General features: G+C 32.9%; 2 protein-coding genes across 2 annotated transcripts; both read right to left on the reverse strand.

Annotated features, from left to right (window-relative positions):
* Nucleotides 1-1,321: 1,321 nt before the first annotated feature.
* Nucleotides 1,322-7,132, reverse strand: Bm9906 (Uncharacterized protein; the record flags this gene model as incomplete). Its single annotated transcript, XM_043075388.1, has 14 exons — nt 1,322-1,384; nt 1,473-1,621; nt 1,731-1,855; nt 2,019-2,136; nt 2,348-2,465; nt 2,671-2,771; nt 2,948-3,048; nt 3,150-3,293; nt 3,598-3,760; nt 4,436-4,661; nt 5,775-6,026; nt 6,153-6,321; nt 6,564-6,623; nt 6,933-7,132. The coding sequence occupies 14 exons, from the start codon at nt 7,130-7,132 to the stop codon at nt 1,322-1,324; spliced, it is 1,989 nt and encodes a 662-aa protein (XP_042931322.1).
* Nucleotides 7,133-8,703: 1,571 nt separating this feature from the next.
* Bma-gakh-1 (Uncharacterized protein) lies at nt 8,704-21,321 on the reverse strand (the record flags this gene model as incomplete). Its single annotated transcript, XM_001898210.1, has 25 exons — nt 8,704-8,850; nt 9,169-9,297; nt 9,380-9,522; nt 9,774-9,866; nt 10,022-10,174; nt 10,374-10,529; nt 10,922-11,105; nt 12,489-12,796; nt 12,893-13,020; nt 14,606-14,778; nt 15,056-15,128; nt 15,819-15,970; nt 16,239-16,417; nt 16,570-16,730; nt 17,047-17,219; nt 17,433-17,543; nt 17,705-17,802; nt 18,397-18,546; nt 18,960-19,095; nt 19,305-19,394; nt 19,573-19,698; nt 19,988-20,118; nt 20,337-20,445; nt 20,718-20,842; nt 21,177-21,321. 25 exons carry the CDS (start codon nt 21,319-21,321, stop codon nt 8,704-8,706), a joined length of 3,573 nt encoding a protein of 1,190 aa, XP_001898245.1.
* Between the last annotated feature and the right edge of the window lie 60 nt (nt 21,322-21,381).

The raw sequence follows: 21,381 nt of genomic DNA on the forward strand, positions 1-21,381 counted from the left end.
CCCATCATTTACCACGTCGTTCTTCCAAAATAGTTTGCAAATAGTGCAATTCAAGGAAAGTTCATGAAATGGGACGCACAAGTGTATATAATGTGATTAAGCGATGTTTTTTAATTATATAATCATGTGTATGGACATTCTTTTCATTATACTGCAATAAAAGCATGTTTTTAATTATATAAAATGCCACCCATAGCATTTGCTTACGTCCTCTTATTTCAGAACTGGCTTTAACCATTACAAAGATAGAAATTACTATGCTGGTACGCTTAAATTACAAGAGAATGGAAACATACAAAGCCAAAAGGCTTAGCACACTAATTTTCCTTGCACTCTGTAATCACCAGCAGAGTTACTTCAGCAATAACCACAAGTAAATAATTATGTAGTTGTATGTGATAACAAAGTGCCTCATACCATCATCGACGTCAGACATTTATAAAAAAATCACAACAAGAACTGTTAAAAATCTGCGAACATTATCGAACAGAACGATTCGCATGACAATTTTGTAAAGTTTTCACTTAAAAATTTCGAGAGAAACAGACGAAGAATCGCGCTGTAACCAACTGGAATCCAAAACCCATTGCAAAACTAAGCCAACACAAATTATAACGAAAAAAGTTATAACTTTTCTCCTCATAATTTCATTATCAGGTAATAAGCCTATATTAATATAAAAATATTTTGATAGCTACTATTTCTTGCAGAAATAGTGAAAAATACGCAACTGAATAGTAGAAAATGCAATTCTTTTGGTTCATCATCATTAAGTTATAAGCTTGGTCTGCAGTCGATCCACATTTAATTTGAATGATTTCTCATGGAGTGAAATTTCTTTCCAAGTTCACAGAACATGATTTGTATTTCTTATGGAGTGAAATTTTTTCCATTCATAAAAAAAAAAAAAAAAAAATTTCCCATTGTGGTGTCCAGCATTGTTAGTAGATCAAAAAAAAGTCTGATTCTATAATTACTTCTAATCTACTGTAATTAAAACATGCAATGCAAATTCAATAAAATGCATTACATTTAGTTAGTATGTAATAAAAATCATGAAGCGATTCCAATATCTTTAAATATGAGGAACATTTTTCTTCAATAATAAAAATTTAAATCTTCCACTGCTCAATTATTAGAAAATTAAAATTTCCCATAAAATCAATCAAATAAAAATACAAGTAAGAAACCTTAAATATGATTTTGAAAGACAAAAATGAGATAAATGTGTCGATGTCGAAACAACAAATGTTAAAAAACAATAAAAGTGTACGTCTGAGATTTCACCGATATCAAAGAGAAAAAAAAGGCTAAATATATGCTAAATAAGTTCAAATACATGTGTTGTTCCTTGACTGTTCGCTGCCACAACAATATTCGAATTCTAAAATATTATTCAATAAGTTACTTCAATTTCAAAATCAACCGATGAGTTTCGACTCAAATATTTTTATAATTCGATAAATAAATACCTTTTTCCAACTAACAGCAGACACAAAATCAGAAGAAGAATCAGTTGCCAGAAGCGCCGAACGAGTATTATCTGCACGACCGAAATCATAGCACATTAACGGATCGCATAAGCCCTTATGATACAGATAGAGATGATTATTTTCCGATCCTGCAGTAGCTTTTTCATAGCTTTAATGAACCTAATTCACAGAGTCTGTTCTCTTGCAAATTTATTTTAAAAAATACCAGTTCAAATTTAAAGTATAAAAACAACTTACCACATACGATGTGATTACCATCGGTTGCCAAACCCACAAAATTTCTTTCATTTTGATGACCTTTCATAGTGCGTATACATTTTCCGCTACCTACATCCCATAATCGGAGATTACTATCGGTAGACCTGTATTTTATGTCATTTTGAGATATATAAAATGAACATTTTCAAACCAAAATCAAGGCATAAATGAAATGCAAAAATACCTTTACGGATACAATTTCTTCGAATATAATTATGGAAACATACGAGAAAAAAAAAAAAAGGCAAAATAAAGACAAAAGCTAACGCTGAAACGACTTCATTTTCGGTACAATATTTGACGTAAGATACTGCCTTTCGATGGCCACGAAAGACATTAACCGGTTCTATCGGTCTTCGGATATCGTACAAGTGAATGCAGTGATCTATGATATATCAAACTTTTGTATGAATTCAATTTTATATAAATTACATAGTCTGTAGCAATAGAACTAATACCCACACTGTTAAAAAACCAATATGGAACAAACAGATCTTCAAACGTTGTAAAACAATTGCCCAAACGCTCTGTTTATCATCCTATTAATTAGCGGCTTTAAAATTTTGAATTTGAATGCTTAAAAAAAAAGCTCTTACCGGCAGAACCAAAAACAAGATAATTTCGCTGCGTTGGACTGAAACAGACGCAACATACATTGACTTTAGCATCAATTGTTGCCACAGAACGATCCACACCGATTGACCAAAGTTTCACCTATTATGTTGATAAAATCTGCTTAATATTTGAAAGAATACTGGAATTATCAAGCTTAGCAAGGTATTTACGAACCAGTTCTCCACTTTTACCGCTTGTAATCATACAGATGAAAACAGTAACCGTATAGATCACCTGATGACTAGGGGCGTAAAAATATTCAGAGAATTTCAATTCAAATACTCATAAGACTAACAAAACTCACTCGTGCATCATCAGATCCAGAAGCCATTAAATGAGGATCAACACTGTTGAAGACCACAGTCCAACATCGCTTCTCATGTTCATAAAAAGCAATATTTCCAGCTAATTTATAACGAATTAGAATAAAATTTATCTCTCATAAGCTTCTCAATATAGATATGACCGAAATGGACAAAGTTATAATCCACATGAAAAGTCGTGACATTCTACAATTTGGTTTCAAATTTCGCCAATTACATAAAGACATGAAATATACTACAGAAGGCAGACCTGATAACGCCTAATTGATTTTGCAAGTGAGGTATCCCAAAGTTGTACTGTTCCATCGTAATCACTGCTTGCAAGAGTGTTTTTACAATAGGGATTCCATGACACATTACTGGAAACAAATTATCATTGTTAAATTTCCTCAAACAAACTGCTACTAGGACCAAGGAACAATGATGAAAAAATGCAGAAAAGCTGAAAAAATATAAAGACCTGATTTTGGACGTACACTGAAGCTGAGTAACAGGATAATGCAAAGTATCTGTGTTTTCGATAACTGATTGGAATTCATACACTTTTATACGTTTAGCAACACCCGCCAGGATAAAATATTCACCATCTTTGTCGAATTCAATGCTGAAGAAATCTTTTTTCGCAATACCTTTATTATAACCATTTGAAATAACATAAACACGGTTCTCATTTTGCAGTAATAATACTACTCCCTTGAAACACTTTGAAAAGTATTAATGCCTTCTAGAAATTACTCATGTTGTTTTTGTCAAGGTGTTTTTGTATTGAACTTCATTTAAATTAAAAACAACTCTTTTTATAGTATCATTATTTCGCTCCGACATTGATATTGAATTACGTCCTGTGGTAGACTAGTTAAAATCAGATGAGGCCAGAATGCTAACAACACAAATGAAAAATGCATTACCTTGAAACAATAGATAATGCAGCTGTTGCATCTGCAACATTATAATTTAAAGACGCTAAACGCCGGAAACTGCCATATTGCGACATGGCGTGTAATACTTGCGAAAAATCATCAAGAGTGTCGCAACATGGACCCAATGAATCATCCGTAATAGTCCTAGATTCTGCAAAAAAAAAAAAAAAAAAGAAAAAATGTTGGTATATTAAATATACAAAACCTACTTCTTTAAAGAAAAGCTGAACTGGATGGATGAAAAGGGAGGGTCGGAGTTACTGAGTCTAGGGATAGGAAGTAAATGGAAATATCTGAAAGAATTAAAAATGGTTATATTGTATACGGGAAGTTGCATTACTAAAAAAAGAATTAATATAAATCTGTCCGCATTTGAATGATCAAGAGAAAAAAAAAAAAAAAAACAACGACTGGTTATATGATGTTACGGAAATGCTCCTTTTATGATGAAGCATAAAAGAATAAAATGGTCGTATTCAATCCCAGTTTCCACGAAATTTCTAGATACCATCGTAAAAGGTATCATTTGCTACAAAAGAAGCATTAAGGTAATGAAGGATTCTAAATCTACGTTTGGACTGTATTGAAATTTAATTTTACGGCTATCACTATCACTTTGCTTTGTATATATTGTGGATATGTTTAAAGTAAAATAAAAAACAGCATAGCGACAAGCTAGTCATACATACATATATATATATATCGATTATGTTAAGAGAAACGAACCCAATAACTCGAAACAGGACGAGTAATGAGGACGAACCACCATTTCTCTATCTTTCCAAAAGGAACAAAATTTGCATATAAAAGAAAAGTTAAAGCTGACCTGTGTTATTTAAACGCCTACTAAAGTAAGCTTGCTCTAAACCGGTCATATGCTGCTGAAGACGACTGCGATATTTTCCTATTTCCTCAGTATCATTATCACCACCATCAAACCTCATTTTTTTCAGAACTGATGCAGACTGCATTATTTGTGAACCACTGGCATCTGGCACCATTCGTTGTGAATGTGTGCCAGCGTTATTGCTCGAATCGTCTTTCATCATCGCCTACATAATAAACAATAATTGGAGCATATATATATATATATATATATATATATATATATATATATATATATATATATATATATATATATATATATATATATAGAAAACCCAATATTGAATTGCTAAACAGTTATTTTATTCTAATTCAAAAACATTAGTACAGGTCAAACTAGATGACTTAGTTCGGAAATATAGGATTGCACTACCCAAATGATGCCTTTTAAGCACTTTTTCAGTTCAAGAAAGCTAACAATAATAATAAAAGTGCCAAACATGATTATTAGACAGTGATTAGTGGCTAACAAGATGGAAAATAAAAAACGATAGATTATTTGCTAAATGATGGACAAAATTTGCTAAATGATGGACAAAACAAACTACAGGAATTGAAAGTTTATTTAAGAGACCAAAACTGTGCTTAAAACCATTCACCCGCAGCTAGGATCTCACCCTCAACATTCAAAATATTTTTCCTTAAGATCTGGATAAAGGCAGTAATCTGATGATGACACAGAGGACAGGTATCAAATTTTAATATGAAAACCCAACCTATCAATATCTACTGCACTATGTGATGGACGTACAGCTCAAAAAACTTGTTTCTGAGTTTTGTCAGGCACAGCATTTTTCATAGATAAAACAATGAGTTGCATTAAAGAGATTTACAGGAAAACCATGCAAGGAAATGACAGAGTGAAACATTAAGATAAAGGTCAAATATGTATCAGTAACAATAAATTACATAAAAATAGTACTGGTGCACGAGGTTTTATAGAAAAATTGATCTAATAATTCCGGTAAATCAGTACAAATAAAAAGCGTAACTAAACTCCCGAATTGCTTCAGAGAGATAAGCCAAACATTTTCTCCCAAAAGTAGCTCAAGATAGCTAATTCTTTTAATTCCCCTATGTTTTGTCACTGGAAATGGCCTCAAATATAACATTAAAGTTACTATAGTAATTACAACATCAAGAATTATATCCTTTAGGCAGAGGGCTGTACACCAAATAAATTCCATCATGGAGAATGAATTAACTCAGGAACAAAGAAAAAAACACTTAACATGATTTTTCTGTTCTAATATAAATTATATTAGAACTGATGCTGTCACCTGAATGGAAGCTTTATCATTCCGTAAAATGGATAGCTCATTCTGAAGCTGCTTAAGCTTCTCTTCTCGTTGTGCAATCATTTCATCAATAAACTCGTTCAGGAGCATGTTTTTTCTCCGAGTGACATTATTACTAATCTGTTCACGTCGCTTTTTCAAAAGATCCATAAAATGATCCAGAAAATTAGCATCTGCATTCAAAGCCAAATCAACCAGTTTTTCGCTTGTTAACTCCAAGCCCTCATTTCTACCCTGCACAACGAAAAAAATGTGAAGTACGATAAAGACAGAAGCGATAAACATAAACAAAAAATCCAAACAGTCTGAATCAAACATATTATTTGCAAGTGAAAAAATAAATGCTCACAGAAAACTTACACTGACGGCTGCAAGACTGCGCGCCGTCTTTATGTTGCGTCGAATTGCATCTACAATGCTAGCTGCCGTAAAATTAGGAAAAACAATGGGACCCGATCTTGGATCCAAACCTCGACTACACACAGGACATCGTAAAGAACGCTCCAGATGTGCACTGATACATTCGCGGCTGTAACAAATGCGCCATCTAATTCTTACCGAAAAACATTAAATAGATACTGCTTACAAATGAAGCGCTCCTATCAGAATTTTGTAAAGAAAAATAACAATTACGCTGTTTCACTTAAAGGAAATAAAATCATTATAGAGTTCAATATCTTTGCCGAAAGCTTCCCTTCCCTATATTCTAGTACAGATTATTATCGCGCTGGATCTCGGAAGTACCGCCATACGGAAATCAATGAAATATACCAGAATGAATGACCACATAATGTTGAATACGGTTCGCGGAAAAGTTGGAAACAAATCGGACTGAAATAGAAATGCCGTACATAATACCTCACGTATGCACACTGTACAAAAGATAAGTGGTGGTTTCAAAAACCTTTAGTTTACTAGCGAAATGAAGGTACAGCAAATATTAGTTGTTGTATGGATTTAACCGGAAGCATGCGAACAAGCGAGGAACAAATGTCTTTAGTGTAGAGGAAGCTTCGCGACTTTCACTCCAACAGAAAAATAGTTCATGTTGCTGGAAAATTAGGCTGAAGGGAACTGATTTTTTCCTTAGCTAAATAAAAGTAGAAAAGTAGAAGCAAAAAGAGAGGATGATAAACGTACCAATCATAGAGACTTTTGAGGGGGACGGAGGGCAAGTGTTCACAAGTTGAGGTCGAGAACGTGGACGACTCAGATAACAAGGAAGATGACGAGCAATGTTCAAGCGGATCATTAGCATTTCGGCTCGCATTCTCTACTGTTTCGTCTTCGGAAATCGACTGGGCCATTGGACGTTTACGGATGTATCGACCCGCTGACATCACGACAACATGCCACTCTATGGCACCTGTACGAATCACCCAGCACCACTAAACTTGAACACAATTACGAGCCACTGCAGCCTTCTTAAACCAACAACGTGAAGACCACGGCAAACCACGTGCTAAAGTTATTTCACCGCAAGTTATGCGACTACTGTAACAGTCCCAATGAAAAAGCAAGGACCGGTATTGAAGTCATTTAATAACTTCAATGCGAGGTAATCCCACGTGTTAGGAGATAATTCGACAACCAATTTACCAACGGAATTTATGAGGAATCCAAGAACACAACATGCCCTTCCGACGTAAGCGTAAGCTCACCGACTTTCCCTACAGCTGAAGTATAAGTGATGCCACAGAAGCCTTCACATAGTGGTCGAAATATCCCCAATTAGTTATCTCTACTAAGCTCTTTTTGGTGATTTACGTAGCTTCATATTACCGATTTACTTTTAATGAAATTTTGTAGAAATCCGTTTTCCAAATTTTGATTCGTTGCTGAATAAGGTATTTGTTTGCTTCGGTTAAAAATTAAGAGAGTTTTTGTCTGTTTCAAAAGATCATTCCAATTCATATCACAAAAATTCAGACAATACAGTAATTACTACTGTTCGAGAAAAATGGACAGCAGTTATTTAATTACACATGTAAATTTCTGAAATAAAAACATATGCAAACTATGGAAATGAATAAGTAGAAAATACAAAAGGAAGTGAAATTTACTGAAAAATTGTGGCACTGTAAATTTACACCGGAATGGGACTCTTATTCCCGTAGTGAATTTTCGTACTGGGAACTTTTAAAAACTACAACATTTCGCAGTCAAACTAGGCACTATTTCCTGGCTTCAAGTAATCTCTAATCATAAATACTATCAGCAGTTACTGTTTAGAAAAATAGGCTTCATTGTGTCGAATGGCTCTAAAGAACAAGAGAGATATGCAAATTGCCCATGAACAGTATTTGTTTGCAATAAGAAAATGACCAGTTAATTACACTCCACAACTGAACATATTTTCACTTAAGATTTGAAAAAAAAAAATGGACACTGCAAAATTTCTGGATAGAATATAACTGCAAGTGAAAGACGAAAGCTTAAAACCATGACTGTAATAGAGAGCCGTTGTTACAGAAAAACATTCCACTTATCGTATATTAAAGTAAAATGCCACACACTCATAGGTTTAACATCTCACGGTGAATTTCAATAAGAAATATATTTTTCAAAAATTCCGCGAAGTCAACTGCACAACACATTAGCCTACCTTAATTCATATGAAGGAAGTACACTAGAAGCATGATACTAGAACTGAATCCAACAAAACACAAAGATAGCTCACATAGCTCCGTCTCGATAAAGTGGGATGTTCTTAGTGAACTATCACATTCTATACCTTATACTCACTCACATTCCATAGTTTGTTAGAATGTTCAAATTTGGTAACAAAATTCTGCATGCTAAAAGCGAAAATGGACAAACTGAAAAACTACAAGGACTAGCTCAAAAAAGAGATACGTCAACCAAACGAGTGAGAAATATTAAATTCTTATAACCAGTCCTAAATATGAAATCAAATGGATTGTGAGCCAGCATTTTCGTAAGCTGTCCATGCATCATTCAATTCCGTAAATATGGCACGCGCTAACGTCTCGTTCTCAGTGCCAACCTGCTTGTCCGGATGTATTACCAAACACGCTTTATGGTAATACTTTTTTATCTATAAAGAAAAAATAAGTAAAAACAAAGCTGATCTTAAAACTTTTTCATCATTTTCTAATGACACTGATTAAACTTTGTTTAACTTTGCTTTTGCTTAACTCATGCCTGGAGCTTCTTTAAATTTATACAAAACTCGTTGACTAACTACATAAACTATTTCCGAAATATTGTAATCAAATCCGGAAATTGTAATTCAAAGATTTTTTGCCTCATCAAAAGTTTTTTGCAATTATTTAACAAATCTAGAACGCATGTATTTTTCTTTACATCCTATACAAATCCCTATCCTTCATTCTTTTTTTGGGAACCAATTTACTTGTTGAGCAGTTAGCAAATCGCCAATACTTGGTTGAACCCAATTCTCAGCGTTCGGCCATAAGATATTGTTCATAGACCCCAGCAATGCTCTGATGTTTCTTTCTTTTCCGTTCGTCCATTCTTTCACCTGAAAGAAAAACTTCAAAACATGTAGAAATACTTAATTATCAAAAGAATTAGTTGAGCAACATTTCTTTATTAAAGCATACCTTAACTTCAATAGGATCCAGCTCCCTAATTTCTTCTTGTCGCTTCATTTCATCTAAAGATTTTATAGTTTTTGAAGACGTTTGAAAACCCTGAGAAGTGAGAAGATCATCAAACGCGTTCTCAAAATTTTTTGGCTTGCCACCTGAAAAATATTACCAGATTGTTAATATTAAGATTGAGGAACGCATTCTCCACTAACCTTGAAAATTTAGTGGTTGAATTTGGACATTTTAATGAGCCATGAATTTTTTGAATTTACTCAAATTCTTTGTTTTAGAAATTCAAACTTTTTTCTTCAAGTGCTGCATGCATGCATAAGAAATATTAAAAAATATGACCAGCCAAAAAGAGAATTAAAAAGGAATCTGAATGACAAATAAGTTTAGGTATTACCTCCAACGGAATTGAGTGTGTCAAAATATGCTCGACTGTAACTGGGTTGTTGCTGATTACTCATCGCAGATTTACTTGCTTCTACTGAGCTATCTAAAAAGTCAAAACTTTTGAAATTTTACCACGCAGTTCGAATAAGATTTGAGATAAGTAATACGAAATAAACTGATTCTATCTATACTATTGCTTAGCTCATATTATCAAAATGTTCAAGTAAAAAGAGATTCACAGCTAATTTAATAACAAACTTTTCAGTGACGGAATTGTATTCTTTGTGCATACTAAAAATTCAGAAAATGGATCAGTGTTCATTTCCGATGTCGAAGCCATAACATCTACAGTGGAAAAAATTGGTGCACAAGCATTATTACGTTGCATTCCGTGCTTATAGAAATCGTTGTCTAAAATAAGCCGGTTTTTTTTTTTTTTGAAAACAAAATTTTGCTAAAAAAGTGAAACGAAAAACATTGACCTTCATTAGCAACGTAACAAAAGTATTTTTGAAACTAAAAATAAGAAGTTTTGAAAAACTATATAACTTGGAATAAAAAATAAACAAGAAAAAAAATAATGTTCAAAAAATAACAAAAATATGTGAACCTCCGAAGTGAACGTTAGAGTTAGATGAAGCATTGTCAGGTATGTTTAAAGATATATTTGCTGCATCATGTCCGGAAATATTTGTTAACAGTAAAGTATCACCATTAACATCATTCACTAATTGCGCACGATTAGACGAACACGAAACATGAGAATCTAAAAACTGTCAATAACAGTATTTAATTTGTATAACATTAACGAAATGAGATATGTGACCAATACAGAAAAATGCTCATTAACTGCAAACATATGAAAATTACTGAATACTATCTTTTGAATACTTTCTGAGGATACGAAATAAGTCGACTTTATTTGAACTACTGTTTAACTCATATTCTGGAGACGTTTCAAGTAAAAACAGATTTAAATCCAATTTGATAACAAGCTTTTCAGTGGTGGATATTACCTTTCAGGCATAAAAGAAATCCAGAAAATGGATCAATTTCCATCTCTAATATTGAAGCCATAACTATTAGTTGGCTGATTTTACTCAAAACCAAAACAAATTTATCGATTGTCAGGAATAACCAAAAATTTTAGAAAAATACCAATCTCTAATCCAAGCAAATCGGCATCTTTTTCAGCAGTTAAAATCTTTGATTTCTCAACAGATTCCGGTTGTCCTTCACAACCGAATTTATATTGATCATCACCAATTTCCTCTTCAGCAGTATTAATATGCAGACCACACATACGTCCCGGGACATCGGCATCTTCTGCTCGTTGTATTAACTAAAATAAATAAAAATTTCTTGTTAAAGAATCAGAAGTTTCTAAGCAGCTGTTAGGAATTGCGATTGGAAATACTGAGTGACAATTAATGCGAAAACAGCCCTTAAACTACATCTATTAAACATTGCATACAAAATTATATATAACATATATGAGTTCAGATGCACATATGTCGCATATTCCAATTAATAATAAATTCACATCCAAGCAACAATCTTAATAAAAGCTCGGAAAAATAGCAATTGGATTTCCAAGGCACTTTTTCTTAGAAAAACATAACAGCTTTAGGAAAGCAACTACGCTTCTTTCGCTGATTCTCCAGCTTCCTTAGTTCCAGTTCATGTTCAGCATTCTTTTCATGGTTAACATTTTTTTAAAGCTTTGTTAGAAAAGTTGGAAGTTTAAAACTAACACCAGTGCTACTGATATCCGAAAAACAACAAACTCTCAATCTTCCCTTTTAAAAAAAGTTACAAGCATTCTTCTCCATTTTCTAATCTTTATCTTCATAACCTAAAATCAGCAATGATCTCCTCCAGCTCAGAACTTTAAATGTTATTGAGTAAAATCACAGTTCCATATTTTCGGTGAAATGTTGAGTGAAAAATAAATGAAATCAGTGAAAGCAAACAGAAAATATTTACAACTCGCAGCTCACCAGAAGTAGAGAATATGCCAACATATTCATTTCTAACCTAAGCTAGATATAATGTCATTACACCATTTATTCATCTGGATGAAATCGGATTCAGCAGCTGCCTACAACAACACAAAAAAAAAAGAAAAAAAAATGCTGCAAAAAAGGCAAAAAACAAAAATTAAACAATTCTTCACTTTTTTTTTTCAGAAAAAAGGCAGGCAGATTTTGATTTCTTTATGTGCCAATTAATTGCTGTATATACAATGGTTTTTTCAGGGCCTCCAATTTTCAAGCAGATTGGAAACACAGATTTTATAGTGAAGTTACACTAACTTAAGACACTTGAAGCAACTTAGAATAAATGATTTCTTAGGCAAACATGACATACTTTATTAACCATCGTATATTCGTAGTTTTCTTCAGTAATATGGTAATAAGCCAGGACTCAGTGGATGAGTAAAAAAAAAAAAAAACAAATTTCAAATAAGATTGATTCCCGTATGCTTACTATTGTATTTACTTTGCTAACATGTAATTACACATCAAAAAGAGAATCTAGCCAATGAAAAAGCTAAGATGATGTGATAGTGAGAGGTTTGTAATGACAAACTAGAATGAATACATACCGTAAGATTTGGTTTTGGAAAATTTATTTTGGAAAAAACGGAAAACATATCACGATAAAAACGGAAAACATATCACGATGTGCTTTGGTTTTGTAAATTATACAAGCAAACACATACCGATGGATTTAAATGAGTAGAGTGTTCCGATGACTGTCTGATATCACACTGTTGTGAGTTATTTAGAACAGTTTCCATGATATTCTGAGAAGCATGTTGTGGGTTGTCAGTGCTATCCAACCATTCTAAAGTGGAAAAGAATGAGTCCTGAGGATAAGATCGAGTAGTTTGGCTGGTCAATTCCACTGCTTCTTCCTTTGTTGATTTATGTTGTTCCACGACGTATTTCTGTGGAGGAAGTGGTTTTTTCGGAAGATTTTGTTGATTTAACTTATGATTGCAAAGACCAAGATGCCGTACAATTGCATCTGAAAACAAGAAGTACAAGAAATAAGATCTGCGGAAAAATAGTTAGATAAATAAATAAACCGGAGATATAAAATTTAAAATAGATGAAAACACACCAAATTCGTCAGGTCCGGATACCAGCAGCATTTTTGAGATCGGTTTTGGTTCATAACTAAGAATTGCTGGTGGATCTCGCACATTAAATCCTCTGTCAAGTTCATCAATTTTCAACTGCAAACCAACCCTTAAATTGCAAAAATTTATTGTTCCTTCTGAGTAATTTCTCTCAACTTCAAAGTCCCGTTTCCTATTGTCGTAAGAAGAAAAAATTTCCAGCTTTATTTACAAAATTTCGCTGAACAAAATAGTTCTAGTCATGAAGACAGTAATAGTAAAATGTAATTTTCCCAGAAAAATTATTCACATCTCCTTTACTTCCTCTGAGCCTTTCATTCACATATGTCAGTAAATAGTTCTTGCAAGAAAGAATTATAGAATTGTATTTTTCGAAAGAGTTGTAATCAAATCAGAATCTTAAATCCTATCAATATTTATTCAGATACACTACAGAAAAAATAAAACCATAAATTAATAAAACCGACTCTCCACACAAATTGCATATAAGTAACTATACCAAAGATAGTATCCATAAAAAAAATGCTGTTCAGAAAAAGTTCAGTTTCTTCACTTTATGCTATCTTACACTCACTGCATGCATAGTTTTCCTTCTTGTATTTGCTAAATAAGATGAGTTGTAAAACTGAAAACGTGATGACTCGATCTCTGCAGTATTTCAGGAACTTTCAGTCTTTCGGTTTATAAACTCTTCCACAGGCAATTAGAATAGGTGCAAGCGCCTTTCCTCATGGGTTCTATTTATTATTTACCTATATTAAATCAATAAATTCAGGTTTCATAGCAATACAACTGAGTTAAGAGAGAAAAGAAATCTATTGGAAAAAACAAAATAATTTCATAATATGTTTAACTAATCAAAATATTTTGTGTGCTGAAATACCTCGTAATAATTAAATTTATAGCATAGAAATTGTACTGTGAAAACTGTTTCATTTAAAATATTTCTAAGTCAAATAATTCATAAAATGAATATAAAATAAATGTTTTGATGTTCATTATAATGAATCATTTATGCAAATCGCCTCATTATTTCCTATAAACAAGCATATATTCAACGGTTAAAATACCGTAAATCAATAGTAGATCTGATAACAAAGCTTATATTTAGTGACTGTTCTAACCAGCTCTATCTTCATATATCTGTCATTTTTCTTCTTAAAAATGTAAAAATTTTCATCCATATTTACATCATTCTTTTTGTAAACCAAGCCCACTACTATAAAGAGTTAGGATCATCGACAAGGATCACTATTATAACAGCGTCTTTGGATTCGGTTCAACTCAGCGCTACAATCTATACCCTATCAATCCCCACTAAGCGATAGCAACAATCAAATTCCTATCAAATCTTGGCTCCGAGAACAATGAAGAACAATTTAGCCATCTACTCCAACTGCAATATTTTCTAATGACTAGCTAATAAAACCAATCAATAAAACTTTCATCACAAATATTCATTTGTACCAAACATCAATAAAATTTTCTCGACAAAATCTGCTCCTTAATATTCAAGATACTGCATAAAATAGTATGGTATTTTAAGGAAAGAAGAGTGAATCAAAAGTGCACCTAAAACTAGCGTCCTTTTCTCTGCTTTGCAAAAGATAATAGATATGAACAAGCCAAAGAAGAATTATGCTAGAGATGGATAAATTAAAAAAAGCTCTCAAAACGAAGCAAGATTTACTTACCTCAACGACACTCCAAATCTCGAATCGTCAGACTGACGATCAAGATCACCAAGATTAAATTCCAACATGTGAGTATTTGGGTCAATAAAATTAGCATGAAAGCTCAATGAAAACATCAAATGCTGCTGCATTCGATTTTGCATCTTTGTCAATCGTGCATGATAAACAATTACCTAGAAATTAATATTGATAAAAAAATTTAAAATTAACCACAAATTTGGAAGTTCGTTTTTGTTTGATATTAACAGCTGGTTTTGAGAACAAATAGAAAATACAGGATTTCTTCCGCAGATTAATCCGTAGATAAATTAAAATTTTGTCAAAAAATTTTCCATGTTCTTGAAATCTGTTTTCTTAAAAACTAATTTACACTTTCTCACTCACATAAAGAACTAAAATGAAGCTGTTAGAAATTATTCCAATCTTAACAAATACTCTAAGATAACTCACCTGCACATCATCACCAACTGGAATATCTCCTAATGGAAGATCTACTAAAAACGATTCAGGAACTTCGAAAGACCTAGAAAAATAAATTCAAATTAGGAACCAAGTGAACCGGAAAGGGAAATAGAAAACCCTTTTACCTCTTGATTTATCTTTTCAGTCATTGGTAATTGTTGGGATTAGCATTCTGTATTTAGGAGAATGACATAGCTGATATATCATTAAATTGGGATGTAAAATTCAAACATTTAAAATTTTCATGTATAACAAAAAATAAAGAAAAAAGTTAGTAAAAAAAGTAAAAGCGGAAAGCAATCAATTCCCCAGTTCTGGGTCCTACAAATTTTCCAAAACAGAGAATAAAGATGGAAAGCGCACATTGTCAAGATCATTTTGACATATTCTATTTCACTTGATTAATGGAACTACACAATGGGCATCTAACTCCTAGTACTCACAGTGTCAACCATTTTAATTCTATGTAGTGGTAAAATTATAGGTTGAACTATTTACTTCAATCACAGATGGTCCATATAAAGACGCTAGTGAGTCATATCGAAGTGAGTTCATGAGGAACAAACATGATTCAACAGTTCTCACACTCTTACACTTTCTTTTCTCCAGCATCAGATATTAATGTCTAGAAAAAATGGTATACATGGAGGAAAACTGAGGAAAGAAAAAAAAAAAAAAAAAAAAAAAATCGGAGCTTAACGAACACAGTGTCACTGACAAACAGAAATTCCTTTAATCATTTAACCATTACTTTAATTCTTCATAGCTTTTGCAGGTGGACCACACTTTCGTACCACCAGCATAGACATCAGCAAATGGTCGACAACCGCTTCGAACTCGATTAAACAGTGGCACAGGTGAGATCAGTAGTGACTGAAGTACTACCCGCCTATTGTGAACTATCTATAAATATTTTTCGACAAAAAAATGAAAAATAAAAAAAAAAAAACAGAAATTATTAAGCAATGCTTCTAATATATTTCGAGATTTATTTTATTGGTCTGTAACACCGAATTTTCTGAAACATGGAGAATGGTATTGAAAAAAGTCGCTGACGAACTAACATGCGAATTTCAGAACCCTACAGAATGGAATGAAAAAATTAAGTTTTTGAAGCAATATTTAAACTTCATTTCGAATAAAAAGCATACAAGAATTCAAAGAAACTTACTGCAAATAAATCAGATGAGTTCATAGAAACAACTGTTTTTACTATATCAAGCTGACGATGGTAAGATGGCGGAAGATTTGGTGGTTGTCTTTTGGTACAAATTAACTCCAGTGCTGACAGTGGCCTTGGAACAAGTCGAGCATATAATAACAGAGTCGCTGCTACCAATAAACACTGAACTAAAAAAAATATTTTCAATTACTATAAGTGAGAAGCATACACGCGAACTTGTTTTGTTCATACACTGATCATTTAGAAATACTAAATATCGAAAGGTAAGATGCTACAAGTTGCAAAATAAAACGATTTAGAACTCATCAGAAATATTTACCTTCAGGACCAGTAACCAAAATAAAATTTGTTTCCTTTTGCTTCAAAAATAAAACCATATTCCTGCAGAGATTCAACAAAAAGTTCACAGTGGGTGTTAAACCACTTCCAACAGCCGGTAAAGGCGTTTCTACCAGATGACCATAATCACACCGCAAATGCCTAAATTCCAAACCGCAAAATATTATTTAAGAATATACCAATTATATAGAGAAAAATACAATTTTCATTCATAGGTAATCAAAAATATTATATAATGACAGCATCACCGAAATCTTAAGTTTGTAGATCTATAAACTGCAAAATGATCACCAAAGGTTTTATAAACATCAAGAACAGTTACAAGCTCAAGTCAAGATCACAAAAATTCTAGACTGCAGACATGCTGTCATTATGAAAACTGCAGTACAGTTTATCTCATCATTATGCAGATCCATCTTTCTCTATCCAATCAATCCTTTCAAAAAAGAAAACCCACCGATTTGATAAATTATAAATTGTGAACTGTCCTCGAGCTTGATCCATAATATGAGCCCGCATTGTCTCTTCAGCCTGTGCAATTAGTGCTTCAGGTATACAGTCAGCAAGTGGCGCTATTACTAAACGAGATGTAACAAAGGTTATATCTGGTCCTCGATTACCATAAGTCGACTGAAATTTTCAAATTAAGGAAATAAACTTTTATTAAAATTCGTGAAAACGTTTTGGTTTCATCTTCCAAAAATAAAAGCTCAAAAGAGGCTCCATTTATGCTCCAAACCAAACTAAATAAAACGAAATAAAAATGAAGCTTCCTCGCAAAGTAATTTCTGAGGATCTTTTAGTTAAATTCCTCAAACAAGCACAAAAGACGGATAAACATACTTGTACTGTTTGCGCAACAGCGGCCGTTTTGTCTTTGATATTCTTGAACCAAGAGATGCTCTGTCCCTTAATGGCACCAAGAACAGCGGAAGCTTGCTGCGCTGTCTGCTCCTAATAATTCAGCAATTAATCCTCACATGATTTGACAATAACAATTAATAAAAGTAACTGAGCTAATTAAAATACTAGAAAGCAATTTTTACAGAAATGAACAATAAAGAAGTGATGCCAATTTAAATTTCTATAGTCTTATGCATATTTACAGAACATACGTAATCATTTTTTCGCAGCGTTGAAGGTGACCGCTTTGATATATTTGGTTTCGATGATTTTCCACGTTCATTTACAGATGGTTCGATTTGTGACTGACCTGGAAAACAAGTGATTCAAGTCGCAATTTCAGAAATAAGAATTTGATTCGTCTTACTAATAAAATTTTATATATTAACTAGAGCTTGCGAGTACATAAATAATAAAATGTTTATATTTTTTATGGAATCCTAAAAAAATCGTCAAAAACCCTAAAAAATGAACTGAAGAATGTGAAGAGAAAATTAATGGGAAAGAACTTTGGAAAGTTAGGCAAAAATTAAGTCACAGATTGAAACATAATAAATTTATGTATAAAGATAAACTTTAATGTATAAACTCTTCACCACAAATTATTTTACTATAGCATCAAACAGTTTAATAACTTGAATGGATTTGTCCAACAGGCTTAAATATTAAATGGTCCCTTTTAATTCGCCCACAAATCTTAAATTTATTTTAATAAATGCAAAATTACTTTACGATATATTTTCTAATACACTATTAATGAATTTGTATGAGATTTTAAAAGCAACAACATTTATAAAGGACAGATTCTGATGATGTCAGTTGGCTACCTCTTTCTTATTTAACGTTTACTGGTTGGTTTTTTGAGGACGAAAGTAATTTGTTACTAAGACGAAAAAGTTGATACCTGAAGAACAGCATGTTGATAATTGAAGCAGTTCCAGGTTTTCAACAGGTTTCGAAAGATCTATACTTAATGCTGTGGCAAGCGCTTCAACTCGTTCACATAAATCCTCCATATTTGGGCGTTCTCTTGGATCTACTCGCAGTGTTGCTTCTAAAAACAGGGGTAAAAAATCAAGAGAATAAACAGGTGAGGTAATATAAATGAGCATTTAATCGATCTTGAAACGATATGTGGTGCAATTCAAAAATATTCAATATGAAACGGAAAGTCTAGCTGCAAAAGCGTATGATGACCTGGAAGTTAGTTAAGTTCCCTGAATTTAAGCAAGAGTTGAAAGTTTGAATTTGCTTTTCAAGCAAAGTATTAAGTCCAGTAAAATATCTTAAAATGAAAAACAACTTCGGAGTGTTCAGGCCTAAACTAGGTTAAATATAATTGCAAGTAATTTGAGATAGATGCATTGAAAATTTCGAAGTTCATATATTTCTGTCTTATACACCCAGAAATGCATATGCCTTCATTAAAAACACGAAGTTTCAAAGTTAATGAAAAATAAAACCAACGAATAAATGGATTCAACAAGGCATATTCAGTTTCTATATCAGGGAGTGAATATTTTGCATTAATAATACGAAGTTTCGCACTGTCTTCAAATGGATGTTTTCTGTAGCAAAGATAATATAGTACACATCCAAGAGCCTAAAATACAATTGATTAGAGACCTAAAATAAAATAAAATTCAACTGCCAGGAATGAGTCTCACCTTTTCCGAACACTCTATAAAATCACACATGACACTTGTTTAGAAATCTCCTTTTTAAATGTTGGACAGTTAATCAAATCAACGACTGCCTTCACTGACGAATCAAAACTCTTACAATTAAATAACAGACAATAAGTTCACTTACCCAAACATCCTGAGCTGGACCTACTGGGAAATTCGAATACATATCCAATGATTCTGGTGCTCTGTACATTGGAGTCGTGTGCCGAGCTAACTAAATGTTCCGAAATTTGAAGAAAATTTAAAAGCTCTCTCGAATTAAAAGCAATATGGAATAGTTTTTTAGCTATTTTTTAGAAAAAAGCATATAAGTATTATATAACCACAAAAACTTATAAAACCACATTACAAAAAACCATATAAATAATTCAATAAAAACTTGAAAATACAACCTCCTCTTCGAGCTTTGCTCGTTGTAAAGCAGACCATGTTTCATCTGGTGTTACAACTTCTGTTGTTGCACTTCCGAAGTCACATAGTTTCACATAACCATATGCATCAATAAGCAAATTTTCAATCTGAACTGAACAGTTAATATTTCTTATAACATACAATATCCTGAACAAACACCGTTCTTGCAAATACAAACAATATTTTTTTGTGAATAAAAACAACAAACCATCCCATTCCTAACAGCAAAACTCTGAAAATGATAAATATAATCCTGTTATTTCCTTATTACTATTCATTTATTAAAAACTACTATCTACTACCATTTATTTACTATTTATCTATTGAAAACTACATCAAAACAAAATGTAAAACGATTCTTGAAATGCACTATAAGAGAAATGTCTGCAAAAAAACCTTCATATCTCTATGTGTTATGGATGGTTTTCTTGCATGCATTTGTTTAATAGCACTGCAAGCAGCATAAAAAATCTTCAGCACCTGCCCAATTGACAATGGACCTTTTTGGATGAGCTCGATCACGCTTCCTGAAATGGAGTTAGTTATTTCATTTGAACAAGGCATTGCATTTGACTTAGATTAATATCAGGAAAATTGGAATCATTTAGAGAGCAAATACTTATGATCATAGGGCTGAAGAGTTGTGGAGATGCAGATTGTCCGTAGAAAAAATGCAACATAAAACATTGAGCTTCACAATTTTGGAAAATAAAAAACTAGGAAATAATAAGTGAATAAAGATTACCTGGACAAAGTTCAGTCAAAAGAAGAAATTCAGCTCGACCATGACCGCTCTCCTGTGGACTTAGTTGAGCCGCCTGCACAAAATGCAAAACTGATTGAAGACTAGTTAGCTGAAATTACTATTTCAGCGAGGTGAAAGTAGAGATTGACAGCAGTATACATCAACTGATTGAATGTGAGAGCTCCATAAATTTACAACACTTCCTATATAGTGCCTACTTGACGCTTATCTGTGACACCAATAACCTTACCTTTCTGTTTAAATGAAAAAAGTCCCTAAGATATAATGTATAATAGAGCGAAATAATCAGACTCGGTTTAGTTCCAAAGGTAATTAACTTGAACTGGTGTAATTTGTGGGACCGAGTCATAAAAACATTACCTCTCGCAAAAAACCGATTTCCTTTAAGATGGCTTTGACAGCTTCACCATCTGCAGCTAGTTGTCGCTTCAAAGCGAACCAATTACCTCGTGCATCTTGGGCCGAAAATACTAATGCATAACCACCTAAAATAAATATGAGATTTAAATGCATAAATAAGCCAAAAAAAAAAAAATAATAAATATGAAAAATTTTGTTTTAATAACCAACGCCGAACGGTTATTGACAATATGATCTATATGGCAAGGTTAAACATTCAGTTTCTCATAAAAAGGTCCAATCATGGACACATCTCCGCCGCTCGAAAGATTATCGCTGGTTTGCAATACTTTTACCCTACGAATCGCAGTCTCTCTGGCCTGCTCGTCTTCTGAAACCTTAGATGTTACCACCACTCCAAAGTCCGAATTCGGCCTCTTGCCATAAGCAAAGTTTGAAATCCAACGTAAAGTAACGAACCTTCAGCAATTAAAGAACGAATTTTCAGCCTTAATCCGCCAATCTCAACGTTCGTACCCACAAGGGGATGATCCAATTTACCGATAACGTTTACTGATGCCGTCTGCGACAAATAATTAAATGCTGACCGGAACAACTCAGTCATTCTGTAAATAATCACTAGTTCACCCTTCCAGTATTTGTCCTCATAGAATAGAATGTCAAG

Source organism: Brugia malayi (assembly GCF_000002995.4).
Source record: "Brugia malayi strain FR3 genome assembly, contig: Bm_v4_ChrX_scaffold_001, whole genome shotgun sequence".
Classification (NCBI taxonomy): Eukaryota; Metazoa; Nematoda; class Chromadorea; order Rhabditida; family Onchocercidae; genus Brugia; species Brugia malayi.